The sequence below is a fragment of the Scyliorhinus canicula genome, chromosome 3 (assembly GCF_902713615.1).
Source record: "Scyliorhinus canicula chromosome 3, sScyCan1.1, whole genome shotgun sequence".
Taxonomy (NCBI): domain Eukaryota; kingdom Metazoa; phylum Chordata; class Chondrichthyes; order Carcharhiniformes; family Scyliorhinidae; genus Scyliorhinus; species Scyliorhinus canicula.
Window position 1 is genome coordinate 92316899 of NC_052148.1, and position 22656 is coordinate 92339554.

At 43.7% G+C, this 22656-nt stretch overlaps 1 protein-coding gene across 4 annotated transcripts in view; it reads right to left on the reverse strand.

The window, feature by feature from the left end:
* Positions 1-22656, reverse strand: part of arl15b (ADP-ribosylation factor-like 15b) — a 373635-nt gene that overhangs the window by 149684 nt on the left and 201295 nt on the right. For all 4 annotated transcript variants that reach the window (XR_005459967.1, XM_038790891.1, XM_038790892.1 and 1 more), the window contains 2 exons: positions 20141-20200; positions 10801-11009 (listed from right to left, as the gene is read on the reverse strand). Coding sequence is in view for 3 of the 4 variants with exons in the window: in XM_038790891.1 (XP_038646819.1) it covers positions 10801-11009; positions 20141-20200 (269 nt within the window). In the remaining variant the exon portion in view is untranslated. The remainder of the gene's footprint in view (positions 1-10800; positions 11010-20140; positions 20201-22656) is intronic.

Consider the following 22656-nt stretch of genomic DNA (forward strand, 5'->3'; position numbering starts at 1 on the left):
GGACCGGGTTGCTGCTGCAGGGGCTGTATGGAAACGGCTGGTGGGCGGGGGGTCTGCCACCGTGGGAAACGGGCTTGGGGCATTCCCTGGGTGCGGGGTGATCTGAGGGAGATCTATGGCTGATCGGCGCAGAGGGAGGGGGAAGACCCCCCAGATTCGGCTGGTCCGGTGAAGTGGTCCCGGGTCTTGGCTCACTTGAGGGGGCTGGGGACGGATGTGGCTATGCTCCAGGAGACGCATCTCAAGGTTACGGATCAGGTGCGGCTAAGGAAAGGCTGGGTGGGACAGGTGTTTCACACGGGGCTTGACGCGAAGAACCGAGGGGTGGCGATTTTGGTCGGTAAGAGCTTGTCGTTCGTCGCGTCCAATGTGGTGGCGGACAGTGCTGGTAGATATGTGATGGTGAGTGGTAGACTTCGGGGGAGCAGGTGGTCCTGGTCAATGTGTACACCCCCAACTGGGACGATGCGGGCTTCATGAGGCGAAGCTGGGTCTGATCCCGGACCTGGAGGTGGGGGGTTTGATCCTGGGTGGGGACTTTAATACGGTGCTGGATCCGGCTCTGGATCGCTCAAAGTCTAGGACGGGCAAAAGGCCGGCGGCGGCCTCGGTGCTGAGGGGGTTCATGGATCAGATGGGAGGGGTGGACCCGTGGAGGTTCTTGAAGCCGGGGGGGGTAGTGAGTTCTCCTTTTTCTCCCATGTTCACAAGGCTTACTCCCGGATTGACTTTTTTGTCCTTAGTAGGGCGCTGATCCCGAGAGTGGTGGGGGCGGAGTATTCGGCGAAAGCCATATCTGACCATGCTCCGCACCTGGTGGATCTGGAGCTGGGGGATTGGAAGGATCAACGCCCGCTATGCAGGTTGGATGTGGGGCTTTTGGCAGAGGAGGAAGTGCGTGGGCGGGTCCGTAGGGGCATAGAGGGGTATCTGGAAGCCAACGACAACGGGGAGGTGCAAGTAGGGGTGGTCTGGGAGGCGCTTAAGGCAGTGGGGAGCTGATATCTATTCGGGCGCACAGGGAGAGTGTGGAGAGGGTAGAGGGGGAGAGGCTGGTGGAGGAAATGGAGGGGGTGGATAGGAGATATGCGGACACCCCGGAGGAGGGGCTTCTGAGGAAGTGGCGCAATCTCTAAGCGGAGTTTGACATACTGACCACCCGGAAGCGGAGGCGCAGTGGAGGAAGGCGCAGGGGGCGATGTAGGAGTATGGGGAGAAGGCAAGTCCGGAAACGGGAGGCAGCGAGAGAGATAGGGGGGGTCATGGATGCAGGCAGGAACTTGGTGCGGGGTGGTAAGGACATCAGTGGGGTGTTCAGATCCTTTTATGAGGGGCTGTACCGGGCGGTGCCCCCCAGGGAGGCGGGTGGGATGGAGCGCTTTCTGGACAGGCTGGAGTTCCCAAGAGTAGGGGATGAGCGGGTGGAGGGTCTGGGGGCCCCAATCGAGTTAGAGGAGCTGATGGAGGCGATGGGAAGTATGCAGACAGGGAAGGCACCGGGGCCTGACAGGTTGCCGGTGGAATTTTATAAGAAGTTTTCCGATCTGCTGGGCCCGTTGCTTGTGAGGACCCTGAATGAGGCAAGGGAGGGAGGGGCTCTGCCCCCGACGATGTCCAGGGCAATTATCTCTTTGATCCTGAAGCGGGACAAAGACCCCCTTCAGTGTGGGTCTTACAGGCCGATCTCGGTCCTTAATGTGGATGTAAAGTTGTTGGCAAAGGTACTGTCCAGAAGGGTGGAAGATGTGGTTCCGATGGTCATCCATGAGGACCAAACAGGATTTGTAAAGGGGAGGCAACTGAATGCCAATGTACGGCGGCTCCTTAATGTGATGATGATGGCGCCGGTGGCTGGGGAGGCAGAAATAGTAGCATCAATGGATGCGGAGAAAGCTTTTGATAGGGTGGAGTGGAGTTACCTGCGGGAAGTGCTGTGGAGGTTTGGGTTTGGTGAAGGATTCATTAGTTGGGTAAGGTTGTTGTACAGCTCCCCATTTGCGAGTGTGACGACGAACAGGAGGAGGTCGGAGGACTTTCATAGAACATAGAACATAGAACAGTACAGCACAGACAGGCCCTTCGGCCCTCGATGTTGTGCCGAGCAATGATCACCCTACTTAAACCCACGTAACCCGTATACCAGTAACCCAACAATCCCCCCATTAACCTTACACTACGGGCAATTTATCATGGCCAATCCACCTAACCCGCACATCTTTGGACTGTGGGAGGAAACCGGAGCACCCGGAGGAAACCCACGCACACACGGGGAGGACGTGCAGACTCCACACAGTGACCCAGCCGGGAATCGAACCTGGGACCCTGGAGCTGTGAAGCATTGATGCTAACCACCATGCTACCGTGAGGCTCTCTAGGGGGACGGCTCTCTAGGGGGATGAGACAGGGGTGCCCTTTGTCTCCTCTGCTCATCGCGTTAGCGATTGAGCCCCTAGCCATGGCGCTGAGGGATTTGAACTGTTGGAGGGGGATTGTGCGGAGGGGGGGGAGGAGCACCGATTGTTGTTGTACGCAGATGACCTACTGTTGTATGTCGCGGACCCGGCCGAGGGGATGCCAGAGGTGCTGAGGGTACTCGAGGAGTTTGGGGACTTTTTGGGTTACCAGCTCAACGTGGGGAATAGTGAGTTGTTTGTCCTGCACCCAGGGGAACAGGAGAGGGAGATAGGTCAGCTCCCGTTGAAGAGGGCTGAGAGGAGCTTTAGGTATCTCGGGGTCCAGATAGCTAGGACCTGGGGGGCCATGCACAGGCTTAACTTTGAGGCTGGTGGAGCAGATGGAGGAAGAGTTTAGGAGGTGGGACGCGCTGCCGCTCTCGTTGGCGGGCAGTGCCCAGTCGATTAAGATGACGGTGTTCCTGAGGTTTTTGTTCCTTTTCCAATGCCTCCCCATAATGATCCCGAAAGCTTTTTTCAAAAGGGTGAATAAATCCATTCTCGGGTTTGTGTGGCCGTGGAAGGCCCCGAGAGTAAGGAGGGTATTCTTGGAGCGAATAAGGGAGGTAGGGGGTTTGGCGTTGCCCAACCTGTGTGGGTATTACTGGCGGCGAATGTGGCAATGATTCACAGGTGGTTGACGGAAGGGGAAGGTGACGCCTGGAAGAGATTGGAGGTGGCGTCCTGTGTGGGCACAAGTCTGGAGGCTTTGGTGTCGGCCCCACTTCCACTCCCCCCGGCAAGGTACTCCAGAGTCCAGTAGTGGTGGCGTCCCTCAAAATCTGGGGGCAGTGAGGGCCTCAGTCTGGGCCCCGATACAGGGCAATCACCGCTTTGCGCTGGGGAGCATGGATGGGGGATTTGGGAGTTGGCACAGGGCAGGCATTAGACGGATTGTGGACCTCTTCCTGGATGGGAAGTTCGTGGCGCTGGAGGGGAAGTGGAACCTCCCCCCCTGGGAACGCTTTTAGGTATATGCAGATCAGGGCATTTGTTAAGCGGCAGGTGGCGGAGTTTCCATGGCTGCCGCCAAGGGAGGTGCAGAATAGGGTGCTCTCAGGGACGTGGGTCGGGGAGGTGACGATCTTGGCAATCTATCAGTTGATGCAGGAGGAGGAGGAGGCCTCAGTAGATGAGCTTAAAGCGAAGTGGGAGGAAGAGTTAGTGGAAGAGATTGAGGATGGAACGTGGGTGGTCGCCCTGGAAAGGGTGAACTCGTCCTCTTCTTGTGCACGGCTCAGCTTAATCCAGCTGAAGGTGCTGCATAGGGCGCACATGACAGGGACCAGGATGAGCCGGTTCTTTGGAGGGGAAGACAGATGTGTGAGGTGTTCGGGAGGTCCGGCGAACCACACCCATATGTTTTGGGCATGTCCGGCCTTGGAGGGGTTTTGGAAGGGGGTGGCGGGGACTTTGTCTGAAGTGGTCGGGTCTAGGGTCGGACCGAGCTGGGGGCTCGCGATCTTTGGGGTAGCTTCGGAGCCGGGAGCGCGGGAGGCGAGAGAGGCCGGCGTTCTGGCCTTTGCGTCTCTAGTAGCCCGGCGTAGGATTCTGTTACAGTGGAGGGATACGCGGCCCCCAAGTTCGGAGGCCTGGATCAACGACATGGCTGGGTTTATCAAGCTGGAGAACGTTAAGTTTGCCCTGAGGGGGTCGGTACAGGGGTTCTTTCGGCGGTGGCAGCCCTCTCTCGATTTCCTGGCAAAGGGGTAGAGAGGGGGCAGTTTCAGCAGCAACCTGGTTTTTGGGGGGGGGGGGGGGGGGGGGGGGGGGGGGGGGGGGGGCTGGTTAAGGGGGCTTGTATTTGCGACGGTGGGTCTGCTATTTTCTTCTTTCTTGAATTGTTGTTTGTTATAATTTATCATTTTGTGTGTGTGTGGGGGGGGGTTTGTTCTTTCTTTTCTTGATAATTTTTGTTATTGATATTTTGTGAAAATTTGAATAAAAATTATTTAAAAAAAAAAGAAAAGGAAATTGAAACAACTGAAGAAAAAATATTTGTCGAACTACAGGGAAAGAGTAGGGGGGGAATAAGGTTTAACTGAGCTGCTTTTGCAGAGAGCTGGCCTCTGCATAATAGGGGCCGAATGGCCTCTATTTGTGCTGTACCGTTCTGGTTGTATTCTACAAGTTTTATCAGGCATTTAAAAAAAAACATTCAAATCATTTGGCGGTGCCACAGATAGTGATACGGTGTGGCAGGGAAGAGAGAACATTGTTGTTTGCTGACTAAGGGGCAGCTCTTTTCTGTTCATTAAATAGGAAGCATGCATTAAAATACTGTGACACTCCACTTTTTATCATGCTAATAATTAATGGTCACAGACCATTAATGCATTTTCAGCACCTGTGCACGGTTTTTAAATCTTTAGGTAACAGAATACACCATCCAATCCTTCCGGTAATCAGCATTCTACCCAAGAACACTGATGCATGTTACAAATTGGCCACATGGACTTTTGTTAAGTCTACTGATATCACTATTTTTCCTTCACTGCATAATATAACTAAGCGGAGCCAATTATACACATCATAAAATGTGTTAATTTATGACGATCCCAAAAACAAGCACCACAGGAAATTCAGCAGCCAGCATTGTATGAACGCACATTCGTCTGCTTTGTGAGCTTATTGCAAAATCAATCTGGTTCTGTTTCAGGAAACACCTCCATTAAAAAAAAATCAGGTACAGCTTTACATGTTAATAGTTAGTTAGAATCAGACTGGAATACGTGGAGCGCTGAGGGATACTATGCATATCCTTTTAAACATTTGTGCCAGTTTTCGAACCTTCAATCTCCGAAGCACAGCAGCAGTATTTTACTAAATTTTAAATACAAGGTGGTGAATTTTAGCTACTTTTGATGCAATTGGGTGAAAAACACTGTCTGCGTGCCATTCATCATCCTATAATTAACATTATGAAACATATGAGTGATCATCAACATTTTCTATTCTAACAAAGCACAAGTGAGATATCCTGGATTTCTTCTGAACAAAATGGAGAGTTCAGAAGTGAGAAAATGCCATCGGAATAACTTCCCTATCAATATCAAAAGAAGAATTTTGTGCTTGATAAGTGTTAATAGTATCGTTCATACATCAAGGTCACGTGTAAAATTTACATTGGTTAACAAAGTCCTAATTGGGTCAACCATTTTGCAGGGAAAACATACATGCATGTGATATTGTGGTTTGTGTAGGAGGGGGTGTTGAGACTAATTGGATAGCTCTTTTAAAGAGCCTACGTAGGCAAGGTGGGTTAAAATGGCCTCCTTCTTTGCTGCTCCTTTTTTAAAAAGACAACAAATGACTTGCATGAACAATGTTGATTGCCTCAAATAAAAAAAAGTTGGAAAATTATCAAAGTTCAACCTGTTCACACTAAAGATACCGACAACTTTCAAGGATAATTTTGCTTTTCTGATTGGAGGGCTGTGACTAGTGGTGTGTCCGCAGGGATCAGTGTTGGGACCTTTGCTGTTCGTAGTATATAGAAATGAGTTGGAGGAAAATGTAACTGGTCTGATTGGTAAGTTTGCAGACGACACAAAGGTTGGTGGAATTGTGGATAGCGATGAGGACTGCCAGAGGATACAGCAGGATTTGGATCATTTGGAGACTTGGACGGAGAGATGGCAGATGGAGTTTAATCCAGACACATGTGAGGTAATGCATTTTGGAAGGTCGAATACAGGTAGGGAATATACAGTGAATGATAGAACCCTCAAGTGTATTGACAGTCAGAGAGATCTATGTGTACAGGTCCACAGGTCACTGAAAGGGGCAACACAGGTGGAGAAGGTAGTCAAGAAGTCATACGGTATACTTGCCTTCATTGGCCTGGGCATTGAGTATTAAAATTGGCAAGTCATGTTGCAGCTGTATAGAATCTTAGTTAGGCCACACTAGGAGTATAGTGTTCAATTCTGGTCGCCACACTACCAGAAGGATGTGGAGGCTTTAGAGGGTGCAGAAGAGATTTACCAGGATGTTGCCTGGCATGGAGGGCATTGGCTGCGAGGAGAGGTTGAATAAACTCGGTTTGTTCTCACTGGAACGACGGAGGTTGAAGGGCAACCTGACAGAGGTCTACAAAATTATGAGGGGCATAGACAGAGTGGATAGTCAGAGACTTTTTCCCAGGGTAGAGGGGTCAATTACTCGGGGGCATAGGTTTAAGGTGCCAGGGGCAAGGTTTAGAGGAGATGTACAAGGCAAGTTTTTTTTACACAGAGGGTAGTGGGTGCCTGGAATTCACTGTCGGAGAAGGTGGTGGAAGCAGGGATGATAGTGACGTTTAAGGAGCATCTTGACAAATATATGAACAGGACGAGATTAGAGGGATACGGTCCTCGGAAGTGTAGAAGATTTTAGTTTAGACGGGAACATGGTCCGCTCAGGCTTGGAGGGCCGAAGGGCCTGTTCCTGTGCTGTACTTTTCTTTGTTCTCTGTTCCTCAGACACAACGTTGTCTAAGAGACATGGCAAAAACAAAGTGAGGGAAGAATGGTTGAGGGGAAAATAGGTGAACACTGTCCAAGAGAAGGGTGTGTAGGGTGTCTTTCAAAGTGGAGAAAGATGATGTGGCAATGTTAAAAGAAACTACTTAATAACATACAGATATTTAAGGATGCTCAGTTTACCAAATAAAAAAAGATTCTGCACCTCAATTCAGCACAAACGGCAACCATTACAAAAGCAATCAAGTTCCTTGGAATGCTTACCAAATGCTTACCAAATCAGTTTCGCACATGCAAATCTAAAATGTTGTGTACAGCATGACAAAACACACAGATTGAGAAGCCGAAATCTCCATCTGTGTCTTTATCAACCAAGCCTGCTTACCTCACCCATTGGTTTGTGGTCAAGTAATGCCTCGATTTTCAAATTAAGTTATTATTTTCAAATGAAATGAAATGAAAATCGCTTATTGTCACAAGTAGGCTTCAAATGAAGTTACTGTGAAAAGCCCCTAGTCGCCACATTCCGGTGCCTGTTCGGGGAGGCTGGTACGGGAATTAGATCCTGGCCTCAAGATTTGTTCTTTTGAGCATCCCCAATTTTAAGTGTTTCACTATTGGTGAAAGGGCTTTGGCTCTGGAATAATCTCCATAAACCCATCTCTCCTTTTTTGTTTAAGATGGTCCTTCAAACCTAACACCTAGAGCAAGCTTCTGCTCAACTGACCTAACCTCCTTATGTCAATTTTGCTTCATAATGCGCCTGTGAAGTGCTTTGGGTTGTATTATTGGAGGTAATATATAAACACAAGATGTGTTGCATCCACGAAGGTCACATAATTCAGCCCATCAAACCTGCTCTGCAATTCAATAAAGTCATGGTCGACTTGACTGAAGCCTCAACTCCATTTTCGTGCCTGCCCCCTATTACCGTTGAGTCACTTGTTGATCAAAAATCTGTTTAATATATTCAATGACCCAGTCTTTACTGGTCTCTGGGGAAGAGAATTCCAAAGACAACTCTCCATCTTCAATGGGAGACCTTGTTATCCCCCCCCCCCCCCCCCCATTCTAATTCTCCCAGGAGGGGGAACATCCTCTCAGCATCTACCCTGCCAAGCCCTCTCAAGAGTCTCTCATGCTTCAAAAAGATCATTTCTCATTATTCCAACTCCAACAAGTAGAGCCCAACCTGCTCTATTTCCTCATAAGAGAAGACAACCCCTGCAGCCCAGTGTATTGTCCAGGAACTACTTTCAATACAAGTACATCCCTGAAAAGAGTGACATTTGCTCAAGTTTTTCATCTTGCATTTATCAAGACAATCACAAGAAAACAAAATTTCATACAATTGCAATAATTTATTTGACAGGAGAAAAAGATGGCGATTGGTTAGCTGGTAAGTTGACTCTGACTGAGATGTTGCCATGAAGAAAGCAATGAGGAACTATAGGCTCCCCAAGCCCGGAGGCAATTCCCCAAAAAGGCAAAAGCTTAAACATAGTCTTTTTCAAGCTTCGCACCTTTTTGAATTACTGGGGAGCCTATAGTTCCCCATCACTTTCTCCATGACAACACCTTCCTCCTTAAGGAGACCAAAACTCACCAAAGCACTGCACAGTTTTAGCAAGACTTTCCTGCTTTTATGCTCCATGACTTGCAATGAAGGCAAACATTCAATTGCCGTCCTAATTTCTTGCTGTACGTGCAAGCTGCTCAAGAGAATCCAGGGCAGGACAGAGCATTGTGAGCATTAGTTCAGTACAGAACTCCAGGGCCATAAAGCAGTATGAAGATTATTTAATGAACTATGGTTTTTGGCAACTGCACCAATGCAAATAAGGATGCAGCGTCCATGTGTGCTGTATGCAGGGCATACTGGCGAATGAGAGGAGAAATTTCAGATTTTAAAGGAGAAGTAGTGAGTGAAAAATGTATTTTTGAGGTCAAGACCCCAGAGTCAGTTATTAACTTAACAGCTGACTCCAAATGAAAAGACTAAGCTGCTGCACCTGACCTGTAACAGCACAATTAAAAGCATGCCAAAAGCCTACGAGGCTGTCAGCACTCTGGAGTAGCATCTCCAGTGAAACAAGCATTTTATTGCTATTGCCCTTCACGGCGACCTATATGTGCGTGGTTGGATTTTCCTTTCTCACAAAGATGAAGACGGCACAAAGGAACAGGCTGAACTCTGCACTGTGCACATTGCCCATTCCGGTGAACCTGATTGGAGTGCAATCGTAAGGACCAAGCAGGCTCCCCTTCCACATTAAAGGTAAGCGAACATGGCATGTGTTGTGAAGGTCGGCCGGCGTGGGTCTCGAAAGTCAGCCGGTTGGCAAAAGTGGGTCCCGGGAAAGAGTTTGAAAAACACTGATGTAGAGCCATCAGGTCAACAAAATAAAATCGTGAAAATCGAAAGGGCAACTATTATTTTCTTATGTTTGGTAGCTTTTGTGCCAGGATCAAATTATAAGCAGTGAGCAAATGATATATTATTTAAAATTAACAGTTGGTCAAATATACAAGAAAGATTAATAACTGCCCTCTTCCCGTAAACAAAGCACAAAGTATTTGACGGAAACAGAAGGATTATGCAGCCTTAAAACATGACTATCAAGTACAATCGGATAACTGTTGCGCTATTGGAGTAATTAAGAGAATGTAAGTTCAAGACCCAACACAATAGCTTGAGAACCAAATTTAATTAAAAAAATAGAAACAAAAAGAGGATAGATCAGTACAAACTATGGAACCATCCCAAAAACCCAATTTATTTACTGATGCCCAATCAGGGACGGTAATCTGCTGTTGATCCAGTTTGGTCAACGTGTGACCCCAATCTACACATTGATAAGGTTGGCTCTGAACTACCCACTGAAGTACCCTATCAAGTCATGCATTTGTATCATGTCATTCCGCAGTGGCTCAAAGGTCCACCATTAACTTTCCAGCAATTAAAGTTTGACAATGTGCAGAAATATGCATTTTGTATAAATCATTCCTGGATTTAATGAATATATGCAAAATATGATTAGTTGGAGCAATTTGTGCTCAATGTCATACTTTGTGCTTCCTGTGATACAGAACTGATATCCTAAATATTGAACATCTTTAAAAATGAAAAGCAGATAAATTCAATTTTACCGTTACCATGTTTCTTTTCATGAATTAAAAATCATGGAGAAGGACTGTGTACTGTGCCAACTTCTATACCCAAGTTGAAGGAAGCAGAGTTACATTGATCAGAGATATCCTCTGATCAGAATCGATGAACAGCAAAATGGTGAATGGAGCCATGTCAGCACAATGCTTGGAACATCTGGATAAAAACATTACTGGGATGGAAAACTATTGCTCATGGCAAGGGATGGAGAAATGGGGAAAAACCTTAGAAATACCCTCATAAATTCATTGTTTTATGAGAAAATGAGATACCTCAGTTACATTTCAAGCAAACCAACATTATTTGTTGCAGCAATAAATCCATCATGAGCATTTCTATCACTGAAAATAGTGTCATGTTCACTATCATTTACTGGGTCAGCAACCAGAGTACCTAATTTGCCTAAAGTAATAGTTACATTTGAACGGCATTTTCTGACTTTGGATATATGTATTAGTTTAGAGGAGGCGAGGAAAGACAAATACTGAAAATAAAGAATTTTGCATCATGTATGACACAATGCAAGTGATGTTTCTTTTTCTTTTTAAATCCATTTAAAACAGGAGTGTCTTGTGTTTAAATAGGTACAGCCTTTAACAGTTCACTTTTCGATCACATTCAAAAACTTAATATTGCAAAAATGATCAACTCAGCTGGATTAATTAGAGATTGTAACGGTCATGAAAAATTATGGCATGACCATTGCTAGACATACCTCTTGTAAAGAACGTGCTGCAGGCTTGTCTTGATGGTTGGCTAATATTAAAAATGGCAAAATGCACAGTTGTGGATGTTGAAGAGCTGAATGCAATTCATTCCGTGCAGTTTCTAGATCATCTTCAGATGACGCACTGTCCAGCACAAAGACTACCCCTTGAGATCCTTGATAGTATCGACTCCAGTATTTGCGTATATTGTCTGCCCCTTAAGAGAATTTACAAAAACAAGTTTTAAAAACACATTCATTTGAAGAAAATAAACCTATCTTGCTTCTTTAAAACAGATATTTTCCAAAAATTGCTCAATTACTTTCCTAAACAAATACTGGCATTTTCAAAAAGGGAATTGTGGATAAAGAAAAAATATTTTGGCACGAGAGGCGCAATTTTTTTTTTCATATGAAGGACAAATCAGCAAGTGCAATTTCTGGTTTAAGAGAAGTAATTCTGAAATTTGAACTTGTACAAGAAATCTCCTAATTCCCACATGAAGGGTAGCCCATGATCACAAATGTTCATGCATTTTGCTTTCATTTGAACCAATTATCGTTTGGTGTTAACATGTTTGTTCAAAATGTTCACATCTACTTGTCCACCATTTCTCAATTATGTTAAAATATTGGACTTTAATTGGGCAATTGACCATTTCTAAAACTGCATTAATGCTTGGAGAACAAAACTAGAAAACAACAAATATATTACACCAAATATTGTTCCCTTTTACATAATCATATTCCTAGTCTAATACTTAAAACTATCAACCCAGAGATTGCAAGTTCAAATCCCACTAAAACAAAAATACAAAATGTAATTTAATAATTGCAGTAAATTGTGAGTCAGCATCAGGACAAATTACAGGAATAGCTGCCAAATCAGAGCAAAACCCCATCAATTTCATTAATATCTTTCAAGAAGGGAGCCTATCATAATATTCTGCTTGACAAGCATGCAAATCTGGGCTACACTAGTGATTTTAATATCCCCACAAAGCCACACATTTGCACAAATAATTACTACTCAAGACGGCAGCCCATCATAGTCTTCCCAGATCAACTGATGTTAATTGCTATAAAGATATGGCAGCATCATCTGCAACCGGAGCATACTTGTAGGGTAAAGAACAAGTCAAATGAGCGGGGAAATAAGATGTGAAGATCAGAAATGGGCACTCAAAGAACCAGGAATAATTAATATTTCATTAATTTCTCCACAAAATACTAATATTGAAAGAATATCCTCAGATCTACAAAATCACATATTTGTAATGTCCAACTGGTTATTTACTTGCTTCAAGTTCATTGTTGGCAACAGTAAAGGGAATCCACTTTTTAAAAACAACAGCATTGGCCACATTCCTACCAATAAAATGACTACAAATCTGATAATGCCTATCCTACAGAAAAAATATACTCCACCTGGGTTATAGGAGAAACACTTAATCAGACTGGGCAAAATCCACACACCAAATGTTTAGGTTTTTCCGGTGAAAGCTACCGTACAGAGACAGGCTATTTCAAGCATGCACATTATTGGATATAATCTGGAGGAACATCAGACAAAGTGGAAAATTTTCAAATCATGTTTTTAGAGAACCAATGTTTTCAAATTTTTGTTGTAATCTGACCAAGTAGTTTTACGGCTGTACGGTAAAAGGTCAGAGGGAAAGCATTGTAAATTGAACACCAGGTCACATGATTGATATGGATGAGAAACATCATTTGACTCAGACATTCAGAAAGAACCCCAAAGGCTCTGTATCATGGCATCAGGTTGTTAATTTGGGCCATGTTTTCTTTCTCTACCACTACATTACATGAAAGAAATAATTCCCGAAATAAAATGCTCTAAATCCTCAGCAGGTCAGGCAGCATTTGTGCAGCGAAAAACAGAGTTCACATTTCAGGTCAAGGACCTTTCAATAGAATTCCATTATTTCAGACTTCTAATGTCGACATCATTTTGCTTCTGTTCAAACTTATGTTGCCTTCTCCTATCTGTTTAATTTCAAATAGGATGGATTGACCTTTGTAATCCAATTAACTATCTTCAGTGGGGAGGGGTATTTGGGGAGGGGGGGGGGGGGGGGGAGGAGGAGTTGGGGGTATACACAAATACGGTTTCCTCCTGGTGCTCCGGTGCTCCCACAGTCCAAATGTGCACAGATTAACTGGATTGGCCATGCTAAATTGCACTTTAGTGTCCAAAATGTTAAGTGAAGTTACTGGATTATGGGGATAGGGCAGGACTGGTGCAGACTTGATGGCCGAATGGCTTCCTTCTGCAGTGTAGTGATTCTATGATTTTAAGTATTTCTGCAATGTCGTCTCTTTTGAAGCTGAATAGTTTTGATCATGTCCTACATCTTCCCATCTAGTTTTAACAAAGCCAAGGTGTCTTTTAACTGGTGTCTTTACATGACGCCACCTCCATCTGCTCCCATGCCTCCCCCTCCCCCTCTACCCACTTATTAATCGTGCCTATATATGCCGCCCAATAGTAATTGCAGAAGTTCGGCAGCGCCAACCCACCCTCCTCCCGACTGCGCTCCAGCAACACTTTCTTCACTTGCGGGGTTTTACTCGCCCACACAAAGCCTGAAATAATCGTATTTACCCGGTTGAAAAAGGCCTTCGGGATGAAGATGGGGAGGCACTGAAAGACAAACAGAAATCTGGGGAGGACCGTCATTTTCACGGTCTGTAAGTAAAGAACATTCTATCACACTCCTGACTTGTACCTTGTAGATAATGGACAGACTTCGGGAGACAGGAGGGGAGTTATTCACCACATAATTCCTGGACACTGAACTGCTCTTGTACCCACAGTATTTATACGATTGTTTCAGTTACGTTTCTTCACAATGGTAAACCCCATGGATATTGATGGTTGGGGGAATTCAGAAGTGGTAAGTTCATTGAATGTCATGGGGAGATTGGTAGTCCCATTAGAGATGGTGATTGGCTGGCACTTGTGTAGCTTGAATGTTACTTATCATATATCAACCCAAGCCCGAATGCTGTCCATGTTTGCATGGACTGATCCAGTATCCTTAATGCCATCGTCTGTCAAATTTTGCTTTGATGTCACCTCAACTCATTTACACAGAGCATCATTGAAAGATGGAATGCTTTGTTCCAGAACATTGCATCTCCATGGGGGAAGGTGACTGGTTATCTGAGCTATGGGAAAGAGAAGGGTAGAGGAAATACATCCAATTATATCATGGATTGTTGTCAATACTTTGTTTATTTGCACCACTGCCTTTAGGAGCGAAATTCACAATTATATAAAAAAGTTCGCTGTTTTTGGACTCAGAAATATGAGTGTAATTTAGCAGAGTTGGGTTCTCATTTGAAGTATATATGAAATGTTGCCTTAGTCCCAGAGGGCCATCGGCTGCTCTCCCTTTTGAGAGCTGACCAGTGGTGATTTAAACAGAGGGTCACCACACCTCAGGCAAGGTCGAGAAGACGGGTACGGGAATTAAATCGGTGTTGTTGGCATCAACGAACCAGCCATCCAGCCAACTGAGCTAAACAACCCCAATTGGAAGGATATAAACAATGGTTGGCTGCATAAGGCAGTGAATATACAGCACATACAGTGGGCAATAATTTCTTTTTAGGTGATTTTAATGATATTCAACTGCTAATTTTTGAAATTAGCACGGTTATATTGTACTGCTGGTAATTTTGTCACACTCCACCAATGTCTCAGACACAGCAGAAATGGGTTGCAGACTACAAACAGGTTTGTTGTCTGAGCAATAATTTGTAATTAATCATTGCTGTCCTTTGTCTTGGCTGGCTGTGGCTCATGTTCTTAGTGAAGCGGGGAGAAATCAATAATCCATTATCAATAAATCTATCGTTCACCTCAAAAGAGCAATTTGCTCAGTTGTATTAATTGACCATTTTCTAAAATTAACAATATTGTGCAGAATTGCTATTCATTTTGAAGACTGGAAGTTTATTCAATATCTCATGATAAGAATGCTGGATAGCATCCTTGTAGAATTATTCATCTGTGGTAAGTAAATAGCATTGTCATCTTTTAATGTATTTTGACCAATCATATTAGTATATAGTTACAGGGTATGTCAAAAACAAAAATCATTAAAGGCTCCCCAATTTCAGAAATATGAAATTCAAACTCAAAGCTTTCTTCCTACAATCTAACACTTCAAAAATGTAATCAATGTAGGCGAGAAATTAGGACTATTGTCTAACACAATCAAAACAGAGTGATACACAGACAGATGGGCAAGGGCAGGTTGCTTGCAAGCCTCACTAAAAGCTGGCAGACTGGCAATCCATTGTTAACTAATTGAGTTGTGATCGTTGTAAATTAAGAAAGGAAATACATGGAAATGTGTCAAACAGTTGATTAACAAAGTGGGGCATCATCTCAGTTTGATTTACATTTCTGCCACCAGGCAACAGAAAAAGATAATTACAACATGACAAACAAACTCTTCAGTCATGAGATATCGCACTTCAGTATAACACGTCTGCCAACTCTTACTGCAAACCTTCATACAGTCAACTTTTCAAATGCTGAAGCACTGATTTAAATAATTAGTGACTTTCATTACTGTGTACCATATCCAGGGGAGCTTTTATATTTATATTCAAAATAGACTTTTTGCAAACTTATTACAGCAGATTAATATGCGAACAATACAAATTAACACAAATTTAAGATGCAAACTAGTCCACATGTATCATTGCTCTTCGTCTGTATGTTTCCCTCCAAGAAGGACACATATCATCTTTGCCTTGATGCAATACTCTCTGCTGATGATCCTTCCAAAACAAAACACCATCCTCCCATCTCATGGCGAAGAGAGCAAGTAAGTGGCCTGCTCCGAGTATATAATCAACCCAGGCAGTGTGCGACACCAGCCTGTTGAGACCGTCCTCATATTTCTTCTCTCCTTAAAAAGATATCCACGGCCTTTGTTTCATTTCTTTCGATGGAGCATTGGTGAGCTTCAGACCTCAATAGTCAGGGTTTGAACTTACATTATGTGGCATGTTGGTGCTTCAAACCAGCATCAACTTGCAATTACAAATGTACATCAACATTTTGTCTTCATCGGCCGCTTAGCAGCTTAACATGGAAATCATAAATTACAAGGATGCAAGAATTAGAAGCAGAAGCAAACAATTTGGTCTCATGACCCTGCTCCACTGTTCAATAACCAACAACCATAGCTAATTTTCTACCTCAACCATCTTCCTACTCTATCCCCATTTCTCTCGATTCTCTTTGGACAAATTTTCGGATACCGGCTTTGTTTTTTAAAAATGTGTTCAAGGGATATAGGTGTCATTGGCATTTATGTCCATCACTAACTGCCTTTGAGAACATGTTAGTGAGCTGCCTTCTTGAACTGCTGCAGTCTATTTTGTATAGGTATGCCCACAATGCTGTTATGGAGAGTGTTTCAGGATTTTGACGCAATGACAGTGAAGGAACGGCGATAAGCTTCAAGGTTAGGATGACTTGGAGGGGAACTTGCTGGTATTATTTCCAGGCACCTGCTGCCTTTTTCCTTCTAGGTAGATCAGATTGAGGGTATGGAAATCACTGTCGAAGGACCCATGACAAGATGCTATACTGCATCCTGTAGCTGGTAAACACTACTGCAATGTGCGAATGGTGGAGGGAGTGAATGAGAGTGGATGGGGTGCTGATCTAACGAGCTTTGTCCTGGATAATATTGCGCTTCTTGAAACTTTGTTGGGAGATTCATGCATCCATACAAATGGAAAGTATTCCCTCACACTCTTGACTTGTAGATGACGGTTAGACTTTGAGGAGTCAGGGGAGTTACCAACTACAGAATGCCCAATCTTTGATCTGCTGTCATAATCACAGTATTTATATGGCTGGTCCTGTTCAGTTTCTGGTCAATGATAACCAGGATATTTATACTGCGAAATTTAGTGATGGAAATTCTATTGAATTGAATTCATAGAATTTACAGTGCAGGAGGCCATTCGGCCCATCGGATCTGCACCAGCTCTTGGAAAGAGTACCCTACTTAAGCCCACACCTCCACCCTATTCCTGTAAATCAGTAACCCCACCTAACCCAAGGGCAATTTAACATGGCCAATCCATCTAACCTGCACATCTTTGGACTGTGGGAGGAAACCGGAGCACCCGGAGGAAACCCACGCACACACGGGGAGAAAGTGCAGACTCTGCACAGACAGCGACCCAAGCTGGGAATCGAACCTGGGACCCTGGAGGTGTGAAGCAACTGTGTTACCGTGCCGCCTGTGCCGAATGTCAAAGAGTGATTATTAGATTCTTTCTTGTTGGAGATGATCGTTGCCTGGCACTTATGTGGCATGCATGTTACTTGCCATTTATCAACCCAAGCCCGAATGTTGTCCAGATCTCGCTGCATACAGACACAGGCTACTTCAATATCAGAGGATTTGGGAATGTTACTGAAATCAGAGTAATCATTAAACATGCCCACTACAGAACTTATGATGGAGGAATGGTCAGTGATGAAGCATTTGAACATGGTTTAGTCTAGGATACTACCCTATGCCTCTAAGAAATCCCTTCTAATACAGCTACAACACTTGACATATGTCAGAAATTAGGAAAATTGCCCAGGTACAACCTACAAAGGTGTAACTGGGACGCACTCAGGTTACTCTTCAAGTAATGGAAGATTTGTTAACAGCGCTGTCAAGCAGCACTTAGTCAGCAATAACCTGATCACCAACACTTTGGGGAGGCAGTGGCATGGTCGTATTGTCACTGGACTGATAAACCAGAAACCCAGGGTAATGCTCTGGGGACCCAGATTCAAATCCTGCCACTGTAGATGGTGAAATTTGAATTCAATAAAAAAATCTGGAATTAAAAGTCTAATGATGACCATGAAACCATTGCCGATTGTAGTAAAAACCCATCTGGTTCACTAATATCCTTTAGTGAAGGAAATTTGCCACCCTTACCTGCTCTGGCCTACAATGACTCCGGACCCACACCAATGTGCAATGTACTGACTCTGAACCGCCACCTCAAGGGCAATTAGGGATGGGCAATGAATGCTGGTACACTCTGTGAATGAATTCTCATGAATGAGGAAAAAGAAAAATAGTTTGGGCTCTGGCAGGACTACTCATGCCAAACCTCATTAGGGCCTTAGTCTCAAAAGTGCACCAGAAAGCAGAATACCAGCGGTGTGGTGAGCGACTGCCCTTGACAACAAGCGTTTTATAATGAGTGCAGCTTCAAGGGGCCCAGCAAAATGAAATCAATAGGAAACAAGGGGAAAGCTCACCATCATTTGGGGCTATAACGATCCTGAAGGACCTGTGCAATGATATCCTTGGGCCGAGATGGTTGGCCTCCAATAACTATTACAATCAGAAGATTAAGTGACGAAGGATAGAACTGGAAGCTAATCTTTACACACCTTATAAGCTTGAGACATATCACAGATATGCATCGCTGAACTTAACAGCCACAGTTTCAATCTGCCCCCATATCCAGGAGCACTGGTACATCCCCAGTCAATACCCACCAGCTAAACAGAAGTCAATACTCAATTACTTCACAATTATCAACCACTTGAAACATTCATTACCTCTACCACCAGCACTTCTAGGTCGCAGAGTGTACAATCTCCAAGATGTACTGTTGCAGAATTTTACAAGGTTTCTCAGGCAGCACTTTTCTCCTACAAAGTACTACACTATACATCTTGGGGTTCTTCATTTAGTTTTCTCAAATAAAAATAGCTTCCACTAAATAGTATTTAGTTGTGACTTTACATCTAGAATAACAAGTATCTTTGTCACTCAAAACCCAATTGTTTCTTGTATACATTGTAGCCACCTAAGATGGACACTGGGCTACAAAATGGAGAACCGCTAAGGCTGCAGGGAGAAAACAGTCTTAGCAAGGACAAGCAGTTTGCAGAAGGATAATTAGCATTCTGCACGTACAGAAACCAGTTTGTGGCCAGGTGCAGAATCTCAGCTAAAGCTGTAAATGGCAACAACAATTTACATAGTAATGAGGTGATCCAGATCCAGGCCCACACAATAGAAACATTTAGGTATGAATGGATACTTTGAGTAGACGCCCAGATGAAACGGCACCATAAGTATCCATCACAAAGCACCATAGAGACCGCCCCACCCATCGAGAAGCGACCCTCAGATTGGGGGGGGGGGGTTTGGAAAATATCGATTGAGAGAAGGCCCAATCGATATACAGCAGGTAGACACCGCCCCGAAGAGGCACGGACTTTGGGGGGGACCTATAAAAGTAGACCCCGCACATGGTCCGGTCTGTTGTTGCTCCGGCTTGCTGTTGGTTCCTGTTTTGCTCCAGCTCCGCTTTGCTGCTACATCGCATCCTGACTCCAGTTCCATCACCAGCCGTTGAGCCACCAGCCATCGAACTGTAAGTGTCACCACGACGATCGCTACGTGATCCAGACTTGCTAGACCCTGACGACCTTTAATACCTGAGAGTTGCAGACCAAGAACGGGACGAAGGCCTCGCTCCCTGACCTTGCCTGTTCCTGTTTAGATAAGTATTTTAGTCGTTTAGTTTAGAAGTAACTTAGTCTCTTTAGCGTATGCATGTGTATTTATTATATTTGTTATAATAAATATCAATCGTTTGAACTTACTAATCGGTGTACAGATTTATTACTTTGAACCTGACCTTGACATACTTGCGAAGTGTCTAGATACGGCACCTGGCGACTCCTGAGCTGAATTACATACACAGAGCTGTAGTAGTGTTAAGCACACGGCCTTTAAACGGAGGCGTGTTAATACACTCCAATAAAACACGTAACACTCAAGTAAAACGTGCAACATGATAGCTAGTTTAAACAGCAAACATAGAACATAGAACAGAACAGGCCCTTTGGCCCTTGATGTTGTGCCGAGCATTGTCCGAAACCAAGATCAGGCTATCCCCCTCCCTGCCATTCTGGTGTGCTCCACGTGCCTATCCAATAACCGCTTGAAAGTTCCTAAAGTGTCCGACCCCACTATCACAGCAGGCAGTCCATTCCACACCCTAACCACTCTCGGAGTAAAGAACCTACCTCAGACATCCCTCCTATATCTCCCACCATGAATCTTATAGTTATGCCCCCTTGTAACAACAGCTAGTCACCCGAGGAAATAGTCTCTGAAAAGTCCAAATTTAAAAAAAATCGTTCTAAGGTTACCATGAGTAAAAAGAAGATAGCGAGGAAAGACTCAATAGTGAGGGAAGCATTTCAATACTGCAAAATGTGATTTTTAGTAATCCAATATTTACTTTAAGTTACACATACCTCCAAGTTCTTTCACATTGAGGATTGCATTCTGGAATGGAACAGCTTTAATGCTAAAACCTTGAGGAAAAACAAAGAAAAATGTGCCTTAAAATGGGGAAAAAGCATAGGCAGTAAAACATGAGATTCATTTCACTAAGAATCATATTTTCTTCTCATTAATAAAGGGGATTTATTATTCAGTAATGGAAAATATTTTTATTCTTTCGGCCAGTGTCAGCTGCCTATTTAACTCGAACCTCAAATCACGCTTGACCGTGCCAATCTAACATTTACATTTCTCACCACAAAAAGGTTTTGTGGTCTTTCTGAATGATGTTGTCAATTAGTTATAGACTGAAATAGCTCTTCGAAATGGACTTAAAACTAGCATTTCCACAAGCCCATTGGGGCATAGGTGGGAGGTTGGGACAAGAACCAAAGTACACTTCCCATGATCCCATGCTTCATTCTGAACTTTTCACATTCTATTAATTCATCCAATTCATTCAGATTCATTCTCATTCAGAATGAAAGGGCTGCAACTGCAAACACACAGTTCATAAAATTTTGTAAAGAGTGTTTGCCTCATATTTAAAAATTCATCAAGAAGGATGAACCCTAGTGACAGGAAGATATCAAATAAAAAACCTGGTGGCGATGGTCTTACAGATCATTCAGGAATTCAGAATTTACTTTTACATGCATGTTGTAGTTTGGAGCTATTGATGGTGATGGTAGGGGCTCCAATTTACTTTCCATAATATGGCTGACGATGAATCACTCCTACTCCTACTGCCTGCCATTGGCATTTGTTGGAAGGATTTACAAGTTGATAATCAACCTTCTTGACTGTGTTATGAACACATCTTTCTTGGACAAGAACTCCTGGGGTGGGATTTCAACCTGAAGCATCTGGCTCAGAGCCTGGGATATTACCCACTGTGCCACAAACCTGTGCTTCGTAAATTCCATCTCAAGCATTAGGCAAAAAAGCCTACAAGCAAATAAATGTCAGTGAAGAGGATTTGATACAGTGAACTCTGGGAAGCAGAGGATTGGTCTAATTAGAAAGATCATTTATTCAAATGGCTCCAAAGACAGGGTTTGCAGATTCCAAAGCTGTAATAAAATAATCAGCAAGGAAAGGTTTAATAGAAGCAATCAATATTTAATTTGGTCTCAAATTAATCTGCGAAATGCAGCCACTCAACAAGAGAAAATTGACCTTCAAACTAATGGATATTCTGCAATGCAGCAAAATTGAGCATCATCTCTTCCTGTAGATATCACTGGTGATTATGTATATTTCAGCTTCAGTTTCATTCAGTTCATATTACCCACTTAACAATGGGATAAATGGTGGATAATGGTGCTATCAGCTTCTGATGCAGCTGACACAGTTGATTTTTAATATGCTCTGGACACCTGCTCTGGAAGGTAGCCCACGGTGTATTGACCATGAAAATGTTTAGAAATTCCTTGATTACCATCAAAGCATCCTTATGTTTAAAGGAGTACGGGTAATGCTAATTAAGCCAAAGAATAAACTTGCATTTCTGTGGCATTTGTTACAACCTCAATGTCCCAAAGCACTGCACAGCCAATATTCTTTTTGAAATGTAATTACTGTTATTTTCTTGAGCTGGTGAAAAATGTAAGCCATCAGGCCCAAAGACAATTCTCTAAAAGGAGAACATAAAAGTATCATTGTTTATCTGGAACAGTGCATTAGAACACATGTGCGAGCCCATTCTGTGAAGTTCTGAAGAATGGTCACAGGCCTGAAACGTCAACTCGGTTTCTTTCCCTACAGATGCTGCGAGACCTGCTGAGCAATTTCAGTATTTTCTGTGTTTCATAGTCTAGATTTGTCGAATCTGGTGTGTAACTGAATTAAGTATGGCTACAGATGTTTACATTAAAGGTTACCTTTCCGCTGTGGTCAATGGCAACATTAATTAAATGGCACAATTTTAATTTTAATTATTTTAATTGGTTTTAATTTAGATTTTTCCAATTAAGGGGCAATTTAGTGTGGCCAATCCACCGACCATGCACATCTTTGGGTTGTGGGGGTGAGACCCATGCAGACATGGGGAGAATGTGTAAACTCCACACGGACAGTAACCTGGGGCCGGGATCAAAACCGGGTCCTCAGCGTTGTAAGGCGCCAACGTGCTGCACAATTTAAAAAATGGTGCAAGGATAGAGAGACCATGGGGTGTTTACACACAAATCTTAAGATAACATGACAATGTCCTCACAGAGAATAACTCGTACTCTGTGGTGAGTTTAAATTACAACTAATTTTGCAAAGGGAAAAGGAAGCAACAGGTTGAAGTCGTAAGAAGGTAAAGAGAAGGGACAGAGTAATACAAAGGTAAAATGAGGAAGAAAGGATTCTAGAGGCTCAAAGACGATGCACAATCTTCACATCTTAAATGGTCAACTTAGACAGATTACCGACACCAGCATTTAAAAGGGCACCATGTTACTTTCCAAATAATATTTACTTTGGCTTTCTGGCAGCGTTC